Source organism: Panthera uncia (assembly GCF_023721935.1).
Source record: "Panthera uncia isolate 11264 chromosome C1 unlocalized genomic scaffold, Puncia_PCG_1.0 HiC_scaffold_3, whole genome shotgun sequence".
In the NCBI taxonomy this organism is placed as follows: domain Eukaryota; kingdom Metazoa; phylum Chordata; class Mammalia; order Carnivora; family Felidae; genus Panthera; species Panthera uncia.
In genome coordinates this window covers 93083937-93098415 of record NW_026057584.1, presented here as the reverse complement: position 1 = coordinate 93098415, position 14479 = coordinate 93083937, and the positions used below count along the sequence as shown (strand labels likewise).

The 14479-nt window shown below is 37.5% G+C and overlaps 1 protein-coding gene across 3 annotated transcripts in view; it reads right to left on the bottom strand.

Annotated features, from left to right (window-relative positions):
* The window catches only part of ZRANB3 (zinc finger RANBP2-type containing 3), a 308913-nt gene that overhangs the window by 283031 nt on the left and 11403 nt on the right, over nt 1-14479 (bottom strand). The window contains exons 1-2 of one of the 3 annotated variants that reach the window (XM_049615711.1): nt 8768-9424; nt 4753-4920 (exon numbers count right to left, since the gene is read on the bottom strand). In XM_049615711.1, coding sequence (XP_049471668.1) covers nt 4753-4920; nt 8768-8772 — 173 coding nt within the window. In that variant the 5' untranslated portion in view covers nt 8773-9424. Of the gene's footprint in view, nt 1-4752; nt 4921-8767; nt 9425-14479 lie in introns of those variants that run through there. The other 2 variants (XM_049615712.1, XM_049615713.1) reach the window with 2 other exon arrangements.

Sequence of the window (14479 nt, the reverse complement as noted above, 5' to 3'; positions counted from 1 at the left end):
TTGTGTATGTATGTATTTACCAAGAGATTTCTATACGAATGTTCATAGCATAGTTACTAGCCTCAAACTAGTAACAACTCAAATATTCATCAACAGTGAATGAATAAAAGAATTATGGTTTATTTACATATGGCAATGAGAATGAACCAACTACAACCATATGCAACAATAAGGAACATTATCACAATGATGTTGAGTGAAAGAAGTCAGATACAAAAGAGTATATACAGATGATTACAATGATATAGTCGAACATATTAATGTAATCTGTGGTTTGAGTCGTCAGGATAAATGGTTGGTTACCTTTGGAGAGGAGGGAGGCAATAGTGATTGGGAAGGGGCAAGAGAAAGGTTTCTGGGATACAGGTAATGTACTATTTTTTTATCTTTCTGATGGCAATACTGTGAAAATTCTTCAAGTTGTATACTTATAATCTGTATACTTTGCCCCATGTATTTTCTACATCATGTCAAAAAATTCATTAAAAACCGAAAAGGTGATGGGTGGCTCCATCGGTTAAGCATCTGACTTCAGCTCAGGTCATAATCTCATGTCTCATGAGTTCGAGCTCCACGTTGGGCTCTGTGCTGACAGCTCAGAGCCTGGAGCCTGCTTTGGATCCTGTGTCTCCCTCTCTATCTAATATTTTCTCTCTCTCTCTCTCTCTCTCTCTAAAATAGATAAACATTAAAAAAAGTTAAAAACTGAATAGGAGATAGAGGAGAACACAGACAACAACCTCTTTGACCTCGGACGGAGCAACTTCTTGCTAGACACATCACCAAAGGCAAGGGAAACAGAAGCAAACATGAACTATTGGGACTTCATCAAGATAAAAAGCTTCTGCACAGTGAAGGAAACAATGAACAAAACTAACAGGCAGGCTACAGAATGGGAGAAGATATTTGCAAATGACGTCTGATAAAGGGTTAGTATCCAAAATATAGACTTTGAAACTTATCAACCTCAACACCCAAAAAACAAATAACCCAAGTTAGAAATGGGCAGAAGACATGAATAGACACTTTTCCAAAGACATCCAGATGGCTAACAGACACATGAAAAAATGCTCAACATCATCACTCATCATCAGGGAAATACAAATCAAACCACGATGAGACACAACCTCACACCTGTCAGAATGGCTAAAATTAACAACACAAGAAACAACAGGCATTGGCAAGGATGTGGAGAAAAGGGAACCCTCTGGTACTGTTGATGGGAATGCAAACTGGCACAGTCGCTCTGGAGAACAGTTTGGAGGTTCCTCAGAAAACTAAAAATAGAACTATGCTATGATCCAGCAATTACATTATTAGGTATTTACACAAAGAATACAAAACTACAGTCTCATAGGGGTACATGCACCCCAACGTTTATAGCAGCATTATCAACAATATACAAACTATGGAGAGAGTCCAAATGTCCATCAACTAATCAATGGACAAAAAAAATGTGGCGTGTATATATATATATATGTGTGTGTGTGTGTGTGTGTGTGTACACACACACAGGAATATTACTTAGTCATCAAAAAGAATGAAATCTTGCCATTTGCAATGACATGGATGGAGCTAGGACATATCAAGCTAAGCGAAATGAGTCAGTCAGAGAAAGACAAATACGATATGATTTCACTCATATGTGGAATTTAAGAAACAGATGGATAAATGGGAAAGGGGAAAGAGGAGACAGGGGAACAAACCATAAGAGATTCTTAAAAAAATTGTTTTTTAATATTTATTTATTTTTGAGAGAGACAGACAGAGCATGAGGGGGGGAGGGGCAGAGAGAGAGAGAGGGAGACACAGAATCCGAAGCAGGCTCCAGGCTCTGAGCTGTCAGCACAGAGCCCAACGAGAGGCTCGAACTCACGAACCGTGAGATCATGACCTGAGCTGAAGTCGGATGCTTAACTGACTAAGCCACCCAGATGCCCCAAGAGATTCTTAACAATAGAGAATAAACAGAAGGTTGATGGAGGGAGGGGGGTGGGAGATGGGCTACATGAGTGATGGGTATTAAACAAGACATTTGTGAGGAGTACTGGATGTTATATGTAAGTGATGAATCACTGAATTCTATCCTGAAACTAATATTGCACTGTATGTTAAATAACTAAAATTTAAATGAAAAATAAGATAAAAATAAAAAATTAAAATTAAAAATAACAACTGAGTAGGTAAGTTAAACAGACTAGAAAAACTGAATCATGATCTCTTATTAAAAAAAAGATCTTTAAAAGTAGCCATCATGTCGCACAGATAGACACAAAAAATATGAGACATTAATGGAAGAGGAAAAGGTTAAGTCTAATAGACATTGCAGAAAAAGAAAATAAACAGAATGGGTGAGAATCAATATTTAAAGAAGTAACAGCTGAGAATTTTCCAGAATCAACATGACACAAATCCCAGATTAAAAATGCACAATAATCTCAGGGAGAATATATAAAAAGAAAACCAGAATGAATAAATTATAATGAAACTGCAGAACTCTGAAGACCAAGAGAGAATCCTAATAACAGATACAGATAGATTGGATCTAATCAGAAAAGATAGTTGACCTACAAAGGAATGAAAATTAGACTGATTCTTTTTTTTCCTTTTCTTTTTTTTTTAATTTTCAAACTGACAGAAAAGCCAAAAAGAATACTACAGTGAACACTCTTGTACCACTCACCAGATTCAGTGTTAACATTTTGGCTGACTCAAAGTCTCTCTAAACATACATATGTCCTTTCCTTTTGGGAAAATGTAGAAAGTAGGCTGTTCTCAGGATTCTACATCCCAAATTCTTTATCATGCATTTTCCAAGAACAAGAACATTCTTTCAACTACAACATCATTACCTCATCCATGATAACTGACATTATTCATCACTCTTAATACAGTACAGATGAAATTTTCCTATTTATCTTAAATATGTGCTCTAAAACTTTTCTTTTTACTTATCCAGGATCTAATCAAGATTTATATATTGCTGGGGCACCTGGGTGGCTCGGTCAGTTAAGCGTCTGACCTCAGCTCAGGTCATGATCTCACAGTTCATAGGTTCGAACCCCGCATCGGGCTCTGTGCTGACAGCTCAGAGTGTGGAGTCTGCTTCAGATTCTGTGTCTCCCTCGTTCTCTGCCTCTTCCCTGCTCATGCTCTCTCTCTCAAAAACGAATAAATGTTAAAAAAAAAATTTTTTTTTAAAGATTTATGTATTAATTTCAGATATTTTAACTATTAGGTCTCTCTCAACTTAGGACATTCTCATCACTTTCCTTGGTTGTTTCATGCCATTGTATCACTTGAAGAGTTCAGGTCAATTTTCCAACAAAAATCCCACATTCTGAACAGGTTACACTGTTTCCTCATGATTAAAGGACAGGTAATTTGCAGGAAGAACACCAGTTAGGAATGTTGTATAATTCCTGTGCAGCACATTATGTCTGTAGCTACACCACTATAGGCTATACTAAAGGACCTTTTTGTAGTTTTTCTCCTTGTAATCAATAAGTCACCTGTAAAGTAAATTTTTCAGACTCAAGAGCACACTTTTTAATGGTAACTATGAAAGACATAAGTCAATAGAATACAACCTTCAAAGTGCTAAGAAAAAAAATGGCTATTAAAGTAGAGCTGTAAGGGAGCCTGGTGGCTTAGTCAGTCAAGCGTCCGACTTTTGATTTTAGCTCAGATCATGATCTCAGGGTTGGTGAGATCAAGCCCCACAGTGGGCTCTGTACTGACAGTGCAGTACCTGCTTGGGATTCTCTCTCTCCCTCTTTCTGCTCCTCATCCGTGCATGCACACATGCTCTCTCTCTCTCTCTCTCAAAATAAATAAATAAACTTTAAAAAATAGTAGAGCTGGAAGAAAAAAAAATAGTAGAGCTATATTGTCAATCGAAGTATCACTCAAGAATGAAGGCATGGGAATGCAAGCTGGTGCAGCCACTCTGGAAAACAGTATAGAGGTTCCTCAAAAAACTAAAAATAGAATTACCTTACAACCCAGCAATTGCACTACTAGGCATTTATCCAAGGGATACAGGTGTGCTATTTCGAAGGGACACATGCACCCCCATGTTTATAGCAGCACTATCAACAGTAGCCAAAGTATGGAAAGAACCCAAATGTCCATCGATGGGATGAATGGATAAAGAAGATGTGGTATATATATACAATGGGGTATTACAATGGGGTAGGCAATCAAAAAGAACGAAATCTTGCCATTCACAACTACGTGGATGGAACTGGAGGGTATTATGCTAAGTGAAATTAGTCAGTCAGAGAAAAGACAAAAATCATATAACTTCATTCACATGAGTACTTTAAGAGACAAAACAGATGAACATAAGGGAAGGGAAACAAAAATAATATAAAAACAGGGAGGGGGACAAAACATAAGAGACTCATAAATATGGAGAACAAATTGAGGGTTACTGGAGGGTTGTGGGAGGGGGGATGGGCTAAGTGGGTAAGGGGCACTAAGGAATCTACTCCTGAAATCATTGTTGCACGATATGCTAACTAATTTGGATGTAAATTTGAAAAAATAAAAAATAAAACAAGTTAAAAAAAAAAAGAATGAAGGCAAAATACGATATATCCTAAAATTATTATTTTAAGATATAATAAAAAAAATAAATGGGAATACTAGGTATATAGAAAAAGAATGGTTTGCACAGACCTTTGCTTTTATATATATATACTTGCCAGAACTTAACATTTTTAGTATGTCTTGAAAAAAGTACTTTACCTGCCATCTCTTCTGAGGGCAAAAGCAATGCCATCTTTCTGGAAAGGAAGCAGCTTTGCTCTTAGTTTGTCAGGCAAAAAATCCAACTGTTTATAAGATTCATTTGTCAAACAAGAATTCTGAGGTGGAAGAGACTTTTTTATCTTATGAACTCTAGGCATCATGCTCCTAAAAAAAAAAAAGAAAGAAAGAAAAGAAAAAGAAATCACCAAAGAGGAGGGATGGGGAAAATGGTTATTACTACGTGTATTAGAGAATTAAACATAAATAATAATACTAAAGTACTTATATCAGTAGACTTGATATACTATCTACATAAATTGGTTAAATAACTTTCACAAAATGAGCTCTTAAGACAATTCAAAGCACTGAGCCCAAAAGCAATTACTCAATGCACAATCTAGGAACCAGCATCCTTTATTTCATTTGTATTTCAAACTGAACCATAATATAACCATAACCCTGTGTTAAGCAATAAATGTTTTACTGAAAAGTTAAAAATCAACCGGATTTTTTAAAACTAAATTTTTTTTTTTTTTTTGAGAGAGAGAGGGCACAAGTGAGCAAAGGCCAGAGAGAGAGAGAGAGAGAGCGAGAAAGAGAGAGAGAGAAGCGGGGTTCACCTGAAGCAGGCTCGTGTTTTACCCAAAGCAGGGCTCGAGTTCACCCCAAGCAGAGCCCAGAGCTCATCCCAAGTGGGGCTCGAGCTCACCCTATAAGGGACTGGAACTCATGAACTGTGCTTAATGATGACCCCTCCGGCACCTAAAAACTAAATAATTTTTAAAATAAGAAATGATTTCCTATAGAAAGTGGAAGTCTTTTAAAATTAATCCTTTTAAGATATACATTTTCATATCACACCAGATTTTCTAAGAATGGGGTAAAACTGCATTTTAAAAATTATAAAATACAAAGACATCAACTCCAAATTTATAATTATATTAACTCAACATTATTAAATGAGATTCGTTTTTAAATATTAAAATGAATTCTTTTAAATCAAACGAATCCACAGAATGAATCACTGCCTGACTGGCACTTTCCTCACCACTGGGTTTCCACAAATGTCATTTTAATTTTTTTATATAAAAATTTCATATATCTGTAAATTCTCAGATCTATGCAAGAAAAAGTCTTACTAAGTCACTAAACTAGAAAACTTCTCTAATAATATTTTGTATTTAGATTGCTTACATGGTTATATATTTTGTATTTTTAAAATAAGGTTTTTAACATTTTTTATTTATTTTTGGGAGACAGAGAGAGAACGTGAGCGGAGGAGGGGCAGAGAGAGAAGGAGACGAAGAATCCAAAGCAGGCTCCAGGCTCCGAGCTGTCAACACACAGCTCAACACAGGGCTCGAACTCACAGACCGTGAGATCATGACCTGAGCCACAAGTCAGACGCCTAACTGACTGAGCCACCCAGGCGTCCCAATTGTTATGTTTATACAGAATGTCACTCCATCTTCAAAGTAAATTTGCTTTTCTCTTAATTACTTGCAGATTTATAAAACTTTACACCCCACCGAAAAGAAGTCATCAACCTCTGTATCCAATGTTTAAGAATCTCAAGAATTCAACAAATATTTACTAATAACAAATAGTTATAATCTGCCAGAATCCAGAGAAGCAAAGACCACTCTCACAAAGCTTACATTTTTGAGGGGGAGACTAAAAATAAATAAATAATTACAAATAAATAAGTACAAATAATATGAAGGAACTTAAGAGAGTAATGACCGCTTTAGGTAGGCTGACCAGGTAAGGACTCTCCTAGGATGAGCTTAGTCTATAGTGTGAAGGGGGTAAAAGAGCCAACCAAGTTCAAAATTGAGAGAAGAGCACTTCACACAGACAGGATCAATGGAAAGCCTCCACGCTGAGAAAGGGCTGAGTGATTTTAGAAACAGAAAGGAGGCCGATGTGGCTGAACCAAAGTAGAGAATGGTAGAAGATAAAGCTATTGAGATAATCAACAGTAAAATCATCACCTCAAAATATCCATAAGCCTTAAATGACCAATGGGCTACTTACACCCAGGCACAGTTACCAAAAGAAGGGAAAATTCCATATGTTCCCATACCTCTTCACCTTCTACCATTAAAAACTGCCTCACTGCAGACAATCTCTCTTCTGCCATCCTGCCCACTGCTCCCTTGCAGTGTATTCAATAAACTTCTATCTACTTTGTTCAGCCTCAGGTGAATTCTTTCACTGCCCACACCACCAGCCTCTCCCCTACTGTCACCTCACATATAAGAAGAGCCCCCATTCAATCGGGAGAGACACCACGTTGATCTGACAAACACAATACAAAAAAATATGTATATAAGCCATTTTCCCTTATTCATGGGTAAACAACATATTAGTAAACCAAGACAGCAATAAATTAAAAGCCTAAAATATTAAGACATTTAAAATGGGCTTATTTTAGGCACCTGGGTGGCTCAGTCAGTTGAACATCAGACTGGATTTTGGCTCAGGTCATGATCTTACTGTTCATGAGATTGAGTCCTGGGTCTGGTTCCATGCTGACTGAGCTTGGAGCCTGCCAGTATTCTCTCTCTCCCTATCCCTCTGTCCCCTGACTCAAAATAAACAAACTTTTAAAAAATAAACAAAATGGGCTTATTTTAGGAATGCAATGCTAGTTAAACTTTTAAAACTCAATCAAACCCCAAATAATCTTGAAAAAGAATGAAGTTAGAGAGCTTATACTTCCTGCTTGTAAAACATACCACAAAGCTACCAAAGACAGTGTAGTACTAGATTGATGACAGACAGATCAGTGGAACAGATTTGAGATTCCAGAAATAAACTCTTACATTCAGGGTTAGTTGATTTTTCATGTAGTAGCCAGAATGGTAAAACTCTTAAAAAAAAAAAAAAAAAAAAAAAAAAAAAAGCAGAAGAGTAAATCTTCATGCCCTTGGGTTATGTGATGATTTCTTAAATACAAAGCCAAAAATAAAAGCAACAACAGCAAAAAATAAACTGGACTTCACCAAAATTAAAACTTTTACAGCTGCAAATAACACCATCAAGGAAGTGAAGACAACCCAAAGAAGGGTAGAAAATATTTTCAAATTATATCTGACAAAAATGGATACCCAGAATATATAAGGAAGATAACCCTATCTAAAAATGGGAAAATATCTGAATAGACATTTCTCCAAATAATGTATATAAATGGCCAATAAGCACACACAAAAAAATGTTCAACATCATTAGTAGTAAGGAAACTGCAAATCAAAACCAAAATGAGATGCTTCACACTCATTAGGATGGCAAAAAAAAAAAAGATAAGACCTGGAAATTCTACTTCTAGGTATACACCCAAAACAAATGTAAAACATACAAGCACACAAAAACTTGCATAAAAATGTTCATAGTAGAATTATTCATAGTAGTTAAAAAGAGAAACAAACAAAATGTCCATAAACTGATGACATGATAAAGAAAATGTAGTATATCCATACAATGGAGTATAAAATCAATGAAATCATTGACAATAAAATCAATGAAATCCTGATACATGCTATAACATGAATGAACCCTGAAAATATTAAACTCAGGGACAGAAGTCAAGGTCCAGAGTAGGCAAATACCTTCAGATAGAAAGTAAATGAGTAGCTGCCTAAGTCTAGAGTCTGGACAGTGGGTGGGAAGAGTATGGTGGCAGAGAACAGAGAGCAACCGCTAATAAGCACTGGGTTTCTTTTTAGAGTGATGAAACTGTTCTAAAATTAGATTGTGATGATGGTTCCCAAACTCTATGAATATATCAAAACTCACAGAATTGCAAAACGAGTGAATTTTACAGTATGAGAATTATATCTCAATTAAGCTGTTAAAAAATGCACTGTGAAAAAAGCTCAATCACTGTAATTCTCAAAAATTACAAAGAAGTTGCACAGTCATCTCAACAGTAGGGAAAAAAGCATCTGATAAAATTCAAAATTCATTTAGAACAAAAGCTACCTAACATAGGAAAAATAGGAGAACTTACTTCATATGATACAAGTTTTTACCAAAAACCTTCAGCAAACATCAGACTTAAGGTAAAATGTTGAAACCTTTCCCTGCAAGATCAGAAAAGACATAAATATATCTATTATTGCCAATTTTATTTAACAGTGTAAATCACCTCACTTGAATTAAAAAAAAAAAAAGGGAAAGGAGAAATAAAAAAAATCAAAATTTCGTTCCAGTCCAAGACAGCAACATGGGAAAACCCTAAACTCACCTTCTCCATGAACACACCAATTCTATGCCTATGTACAGAATAATTCCTCCTGAAGAACTGAGGGCTGTCTAAACAACTTCTACAAAACAAAAGATAAGCCAATGAAGACATGCTAACAAAGGAAACCCCACCTCTGATGCTGCCAACTGCATAAGGGATGGACTGACCTCGAGCAGATTCATCTACCCTAGGGCACGGAGGAAAAAAAAAAAAAAAAAAAAAGCCATGGTTTAAAAGGGCAACTAGAATATACAGGAACCAGCCGAACAGAATCCTGCTGAATGGCGGTGAGCTACTGCAACTACCTTCAAGTGGGAGATTCTGGCAAGCCCAACATTTATGCACATCCTCCGCCTTGAGAGTGCAATAGGAGCAGGGTTCAGGTGGCAGAGCCGGCCTACCACATCAGCAAGCACCGCGTCCCTGGCCCATACCAGCCTGGGATGCCCTGGATCACAGAAGAAAATATCAGGGTTTGAAAGAGAAGCTAGTATGTAAAATATCCAGCCATAGAACTCCATCAAACAGCAAGGGAGCTGCTGGAACTCTCCAGGTTGGAGAGGTTGGACAGCATCAGTTTACATTCAGTTTCCACCCTGATGGTGCGGATGGGAGTAGGGTGTGGGCACCTTAGGTGGCCTATTCCTTCAGTGAGCTATGGGCCCCTAGCCCACACCAGCCCCAGCCATCCCACCAAAACAGCCTCAGAGCAGCATACATAAGGACAATCCATGTCACCACTTGTTTACAACTCCAGCCATACTGCCAAGGTGATACACGCATAAAGCACCCCAGTGCATTCCGGGCCTGCACCACTTTGGCTCCAGGAAGCTTGCTAGGGCACCCCAGGGCACAGTGCTCTAAGACCTCCTGGCTCACACCTACTTAAGGCTCCAGCCACCCATCCAAGGTGCCCCCCTCCATAGAGTGTCCCAGGAATCCCCAGCCCATGCCCATATCAGTTTTAAACACCTGCCAAAGGCACTAGTGGAACACCTCAGGAAACCACTGTCCCCACCCTGCCAAGGTTCCAGCCACCTTGCCAGGGCAGCCCCTGCATGAGCACACCAGGACACTCTAGCCTCTACAAGCCTCAGCTCCTGTCAACCCTACCTGGGAATCCTCGGTGCTGAGCATCCCAAGACATCCTGATTTGCATCCACTCCAGCTTCAACCACCTCCCTCCTATGTGGAGACCCCTGGGAAATGCCCCAGCCTGTGTGCACTTCAGCTACAGCTATCATGCCAGGGTACCCCTGCATGCAGCACAATGGGACACCGTGGCCTGGACCCTGCCTTAGCAGGGTACACTCTATGCAGCAAGTCCTGGGACACTGTGGTGGTTTCCACCCACTTCAGCTTCAGCTATCCTGCCAGAGTGCCCTCTGTGTAGAGAACCCAGGGACTGTACCGACCCACATCCACTTCAGCTTTAGCTCTCCTACCAAGGCATCCTCTACACAGTCCCAGGACACTCTGGCTAACATACACTTCACCTTTAGCTGTCCTGCCAGGGTGCCTTGAGACAAAGAGTCCTGAGACCACCCCGACATATGCCCACTTCAGCTGAGGTCATCATATCATGTCGGCCCCAATACAGAGTGCCCCAGACATCCCAGCCATCCAACCAAAGTCACTAGGCACACACAGTCTACACAGGGGATGATTATATACAAGACCATTGCTTAAAATTTAGGAGAATTAGCTGTTCCACCTAATTCATAGAAACAAGTGAAGAAAATGAGGAGACAGAGGAACATCCTTCAAATGAAAGAACAAAACAAAACCTCAGAAAAAGAACTAAATGAAACAGATAAGCAATATGCTTGATAAAGGATTCAAGTAACGATCATAAAAATGCTTGTTGGACAGAAAAGAAGAATGGAAAAACTTAGTGAGAATTTTGACAAACAGAAAATATAAAAGAATAATCAGAGTTGAGAAATACAGTAAGTGAAATGGAAATTACACTAGAGGGAATCAACAATACATTAGAAGATGTAGAAGAACAGATTTGTGATCTGTGTAATGAAAGAACCTGTGCTAAACAAAAAATATAATTATAATAATATTAATAAATAAGGATAGGTTAGGGGATCTCTTATACAAGACCAAACGAACATTCACATTATACAGGTACTAGAAGGAAAAGAGAGAAAAAGGCATAGAACTTATTTAAAAAAGAATAGATGAAAAATTCCCTAGCCTATGGAAGAACAGACATCCAGGTTCATGAAGCATAGAGAATTCCAAAAAAGATGGCCCAAGAAGGTGCACACCGTAATACATAATAATTAATATGCCAAAGGTTAAAGATAAAGAAAACATTTTTAAATCAGTAAGAAAGAAGTAAAAAGTTACATATAGGGGAAACACCATAAGGCCATCAGCCGATTTCTCAGCAGAACCTTTGTGGGTCAGAAATGAGTGGTATGATACATTCAAAGTGCTGAAAGGAAAAAAAACCAAAAACAAAAATAGGCTACCTGTCATAATTTTCATTCAGAATTGATGGAAAGATAGATTTCCCAGAATAACAAATGTTAAAGAAGGGTATTACCACTAAAGCAGCCTTACAAGAAATCTTAAAGGGAATTCTTTAAGTGGAAAAGAGAGGCTCGTAATTAGAAGTACGAAAATTACAAATAAAAATAGGTAATAAATGACATCATATAAATAAAGTATGGAAGGCATGAGTAAAAGTTCTTTCAGAACTTCCAATGTGTTCAAACTTAAGTGACCATCAACTTAATACAGTCTGATATATAATTAGGACACCATATATGAACCTCATGGTAACCAGAAACACAACACCTATAATAGACAAACAATAAAAAGAAAGCCAAGCATAATACTACAGAAAGTAATTAATAACTAGGAAAGAAAGCAAAAGAAAAAAAAATACTAACAAAAACAACTAAACACAATTAACAAAATGGCAAGACACACATCTATCAATAATTAACTTTAAATGTGAATGGACTAAATGATCCAATCAAAAAGATATGGGGAACAGAAAAAGTTCACACACACACACACACACACACACACACACACATCTACATATTGCCTACAAGAGACTCCCTTCAGACTTAAAAAGACACAAAAACTGAAAACTAAAGGAAGGAAAAAGATATTCCATGAAAATGGAAGGGAGAAAAAAGCCAAGGTAGCAATACCTGTATCAGACAAAACAGAGTTTAAAACTAACAATGTAATGAAAGACAAAGACACTATATAACGATAAAGAAGATAATTCAACAAGGGGATATAAGAATTGTAAATATCTATGTACCCAATGGTGAATCACCAAAACATGTAACACAAATGTTAATAGAGACAAAGGGAGAAATTGCAGTAATACAATAATAGTAGGAGACTTTAACACCTCAGTTATATCAAAGGATATTCATCCAGGCAGAACCAATAAAGAAAACACCACCTTTTTTCTAAATTTTTTTTTAAGGTTTATTTATTTTTGAGAGAGAGAAAGAAACACAGAGCACAAGCAGGATAGGGGCAGAGAGAGACACAAAATCTGAAGCAGGCTCCAGGCTCCGAGCTATCAGCAAAGAGCCCAATGCAGGGCTCGAACCCACGAATTGTGAGATCATGAACTGAACCAAAGTTGGACACTTACCGACTGAGCCACCCAGGCACCCAGGAAACACCACCTTTGAATGACACATTAGACAAGAAGGACCTAACATATATATAGAACATCTGGTCACAAGACAGCAAAATACACATTCTTTTCAAGTGCACAAGGAGCATTCTCCAGGATAGATCACATCTTAGGCCACAAAGTAAGCCTCAATAAATTTCAGAAGACTGAAATCATATCATGCATCTTTTATGACCACAATATTATGAAACTAGAAATCAATCACAAGAAAAAAACTGGAAAAAACACAAATATGTGGAAGCGAAGACATGCCAATGGGTCAACAAAGAAATCAAAGAGGAAACTGAAAAACACATGAAGGGGCGCCTGGGTGGCTCAGTCAGTTGAGCATCCAACTATTGATTTCATCTCAGGTCATGACCCCAGGGTCATGAGATGGAGCCCTGCGTTGGGCACTGTGTGGAGCCTGCTTAAGATTCTCTCTCTCTGCCCCCTCCCCAGTTCACTCTATATCAAAAATAATAAAAATAAAATAAACTTTAGAAAAACACATGGAAACAAATGAAAATGAAAAAGAGGAAAAGTTTTAGTGATACAGACCTATCTCAAGAATCAAGATAAATCTTAACTAAGCAATCTAACTTTACAACTAAAGGAACTAGAAAAAGAAGAACAAAGCCCACAGCAGAAGAAATAATAAAGATCAGGACAGAAATAAATGAAATAGAGACTAAAAGCAAAGCAAAACAAAAAGAATAGGAAAGATCAATGAAACAAGGAGCTGGCTTGTAGGAAAGATTAACAAAATTGATAAAACTTTTAGCCAGACTCCTCAAAAAACAAAAACAAAACTCAAACAGGAGAAAATAAAATTAGAAATGAAAGAGAAGTAACATTCAACACCACAGAACAATAAAGAATTGTAAGACAATACGACAAAAAATTATATGCCAAAAAAGGGGACAGCCTACAAGAAATGGATAAACTCCTAGAAACACAATCTTCCAAAACTGAATCAGGAAGAAATAGAAAAATCTGAACAGACTAATTACTAATAAGAAAATTAAATTGGTGAGGCACCTGGGTGGCTCAGTCAGTTAAGCATCTGACTTCAGTCATGATCTCATGGTTTGTGGGTTTGAGCCCCACATCAGGCTTTGTGCTGACAGCTCAGAGCCTGGATTCTGCCACAGATTCTGTGTCTCCCTCTCTCTGTCTCTCCCCTGCTTGCATTCTGTCTCTCAATAAATAAAATACGTAAGTGCTAAAAATAAATTAGTTAAAATTAAAAAAAAAAAAAGAAAATTAAATCGGTAATCCAAAAACTCCTGACAAACCAAAGTCCAGCACCAAATGGCTTCACAGGCAAATTCTACCAAACATTTAAAGAAGAATTAATACCTATTGTTGGGGTACCTTGGTGACTCAATTGGCTGAGCGTCCAACTCTTGGTTTCAGCTCAGGTCATGATCTCACAGTTTGTGAGTTTGAGCCCTATGTCAGACATTGAGCTGACAGTGAGGAGCCTACTTGGGATTCTTCTCCCTGTCTCGCTGCCCCCTCTTGTGTGCTGTCTTTCTCAAAATAAATAAACTTTTAAAAAACAATAAAAAAAAAAATGTAAATAGCTATTATCCTCAAACTAGTCCAAAAAATAGAAGAGGGAAAAAAACTTACATTCTATTAGGCCAGGATTACTCTGATACCAAAGAAACTACCAAAAAAAGAAACCTACAGGCCAACATCTCTGAACATAGGATCTTCAAGAAAATATCAGCAAACTACATTCAACAATACACTAAAAATCTTCAAGAAAATATCATCAAACTATATTCAACAATACATTAAAA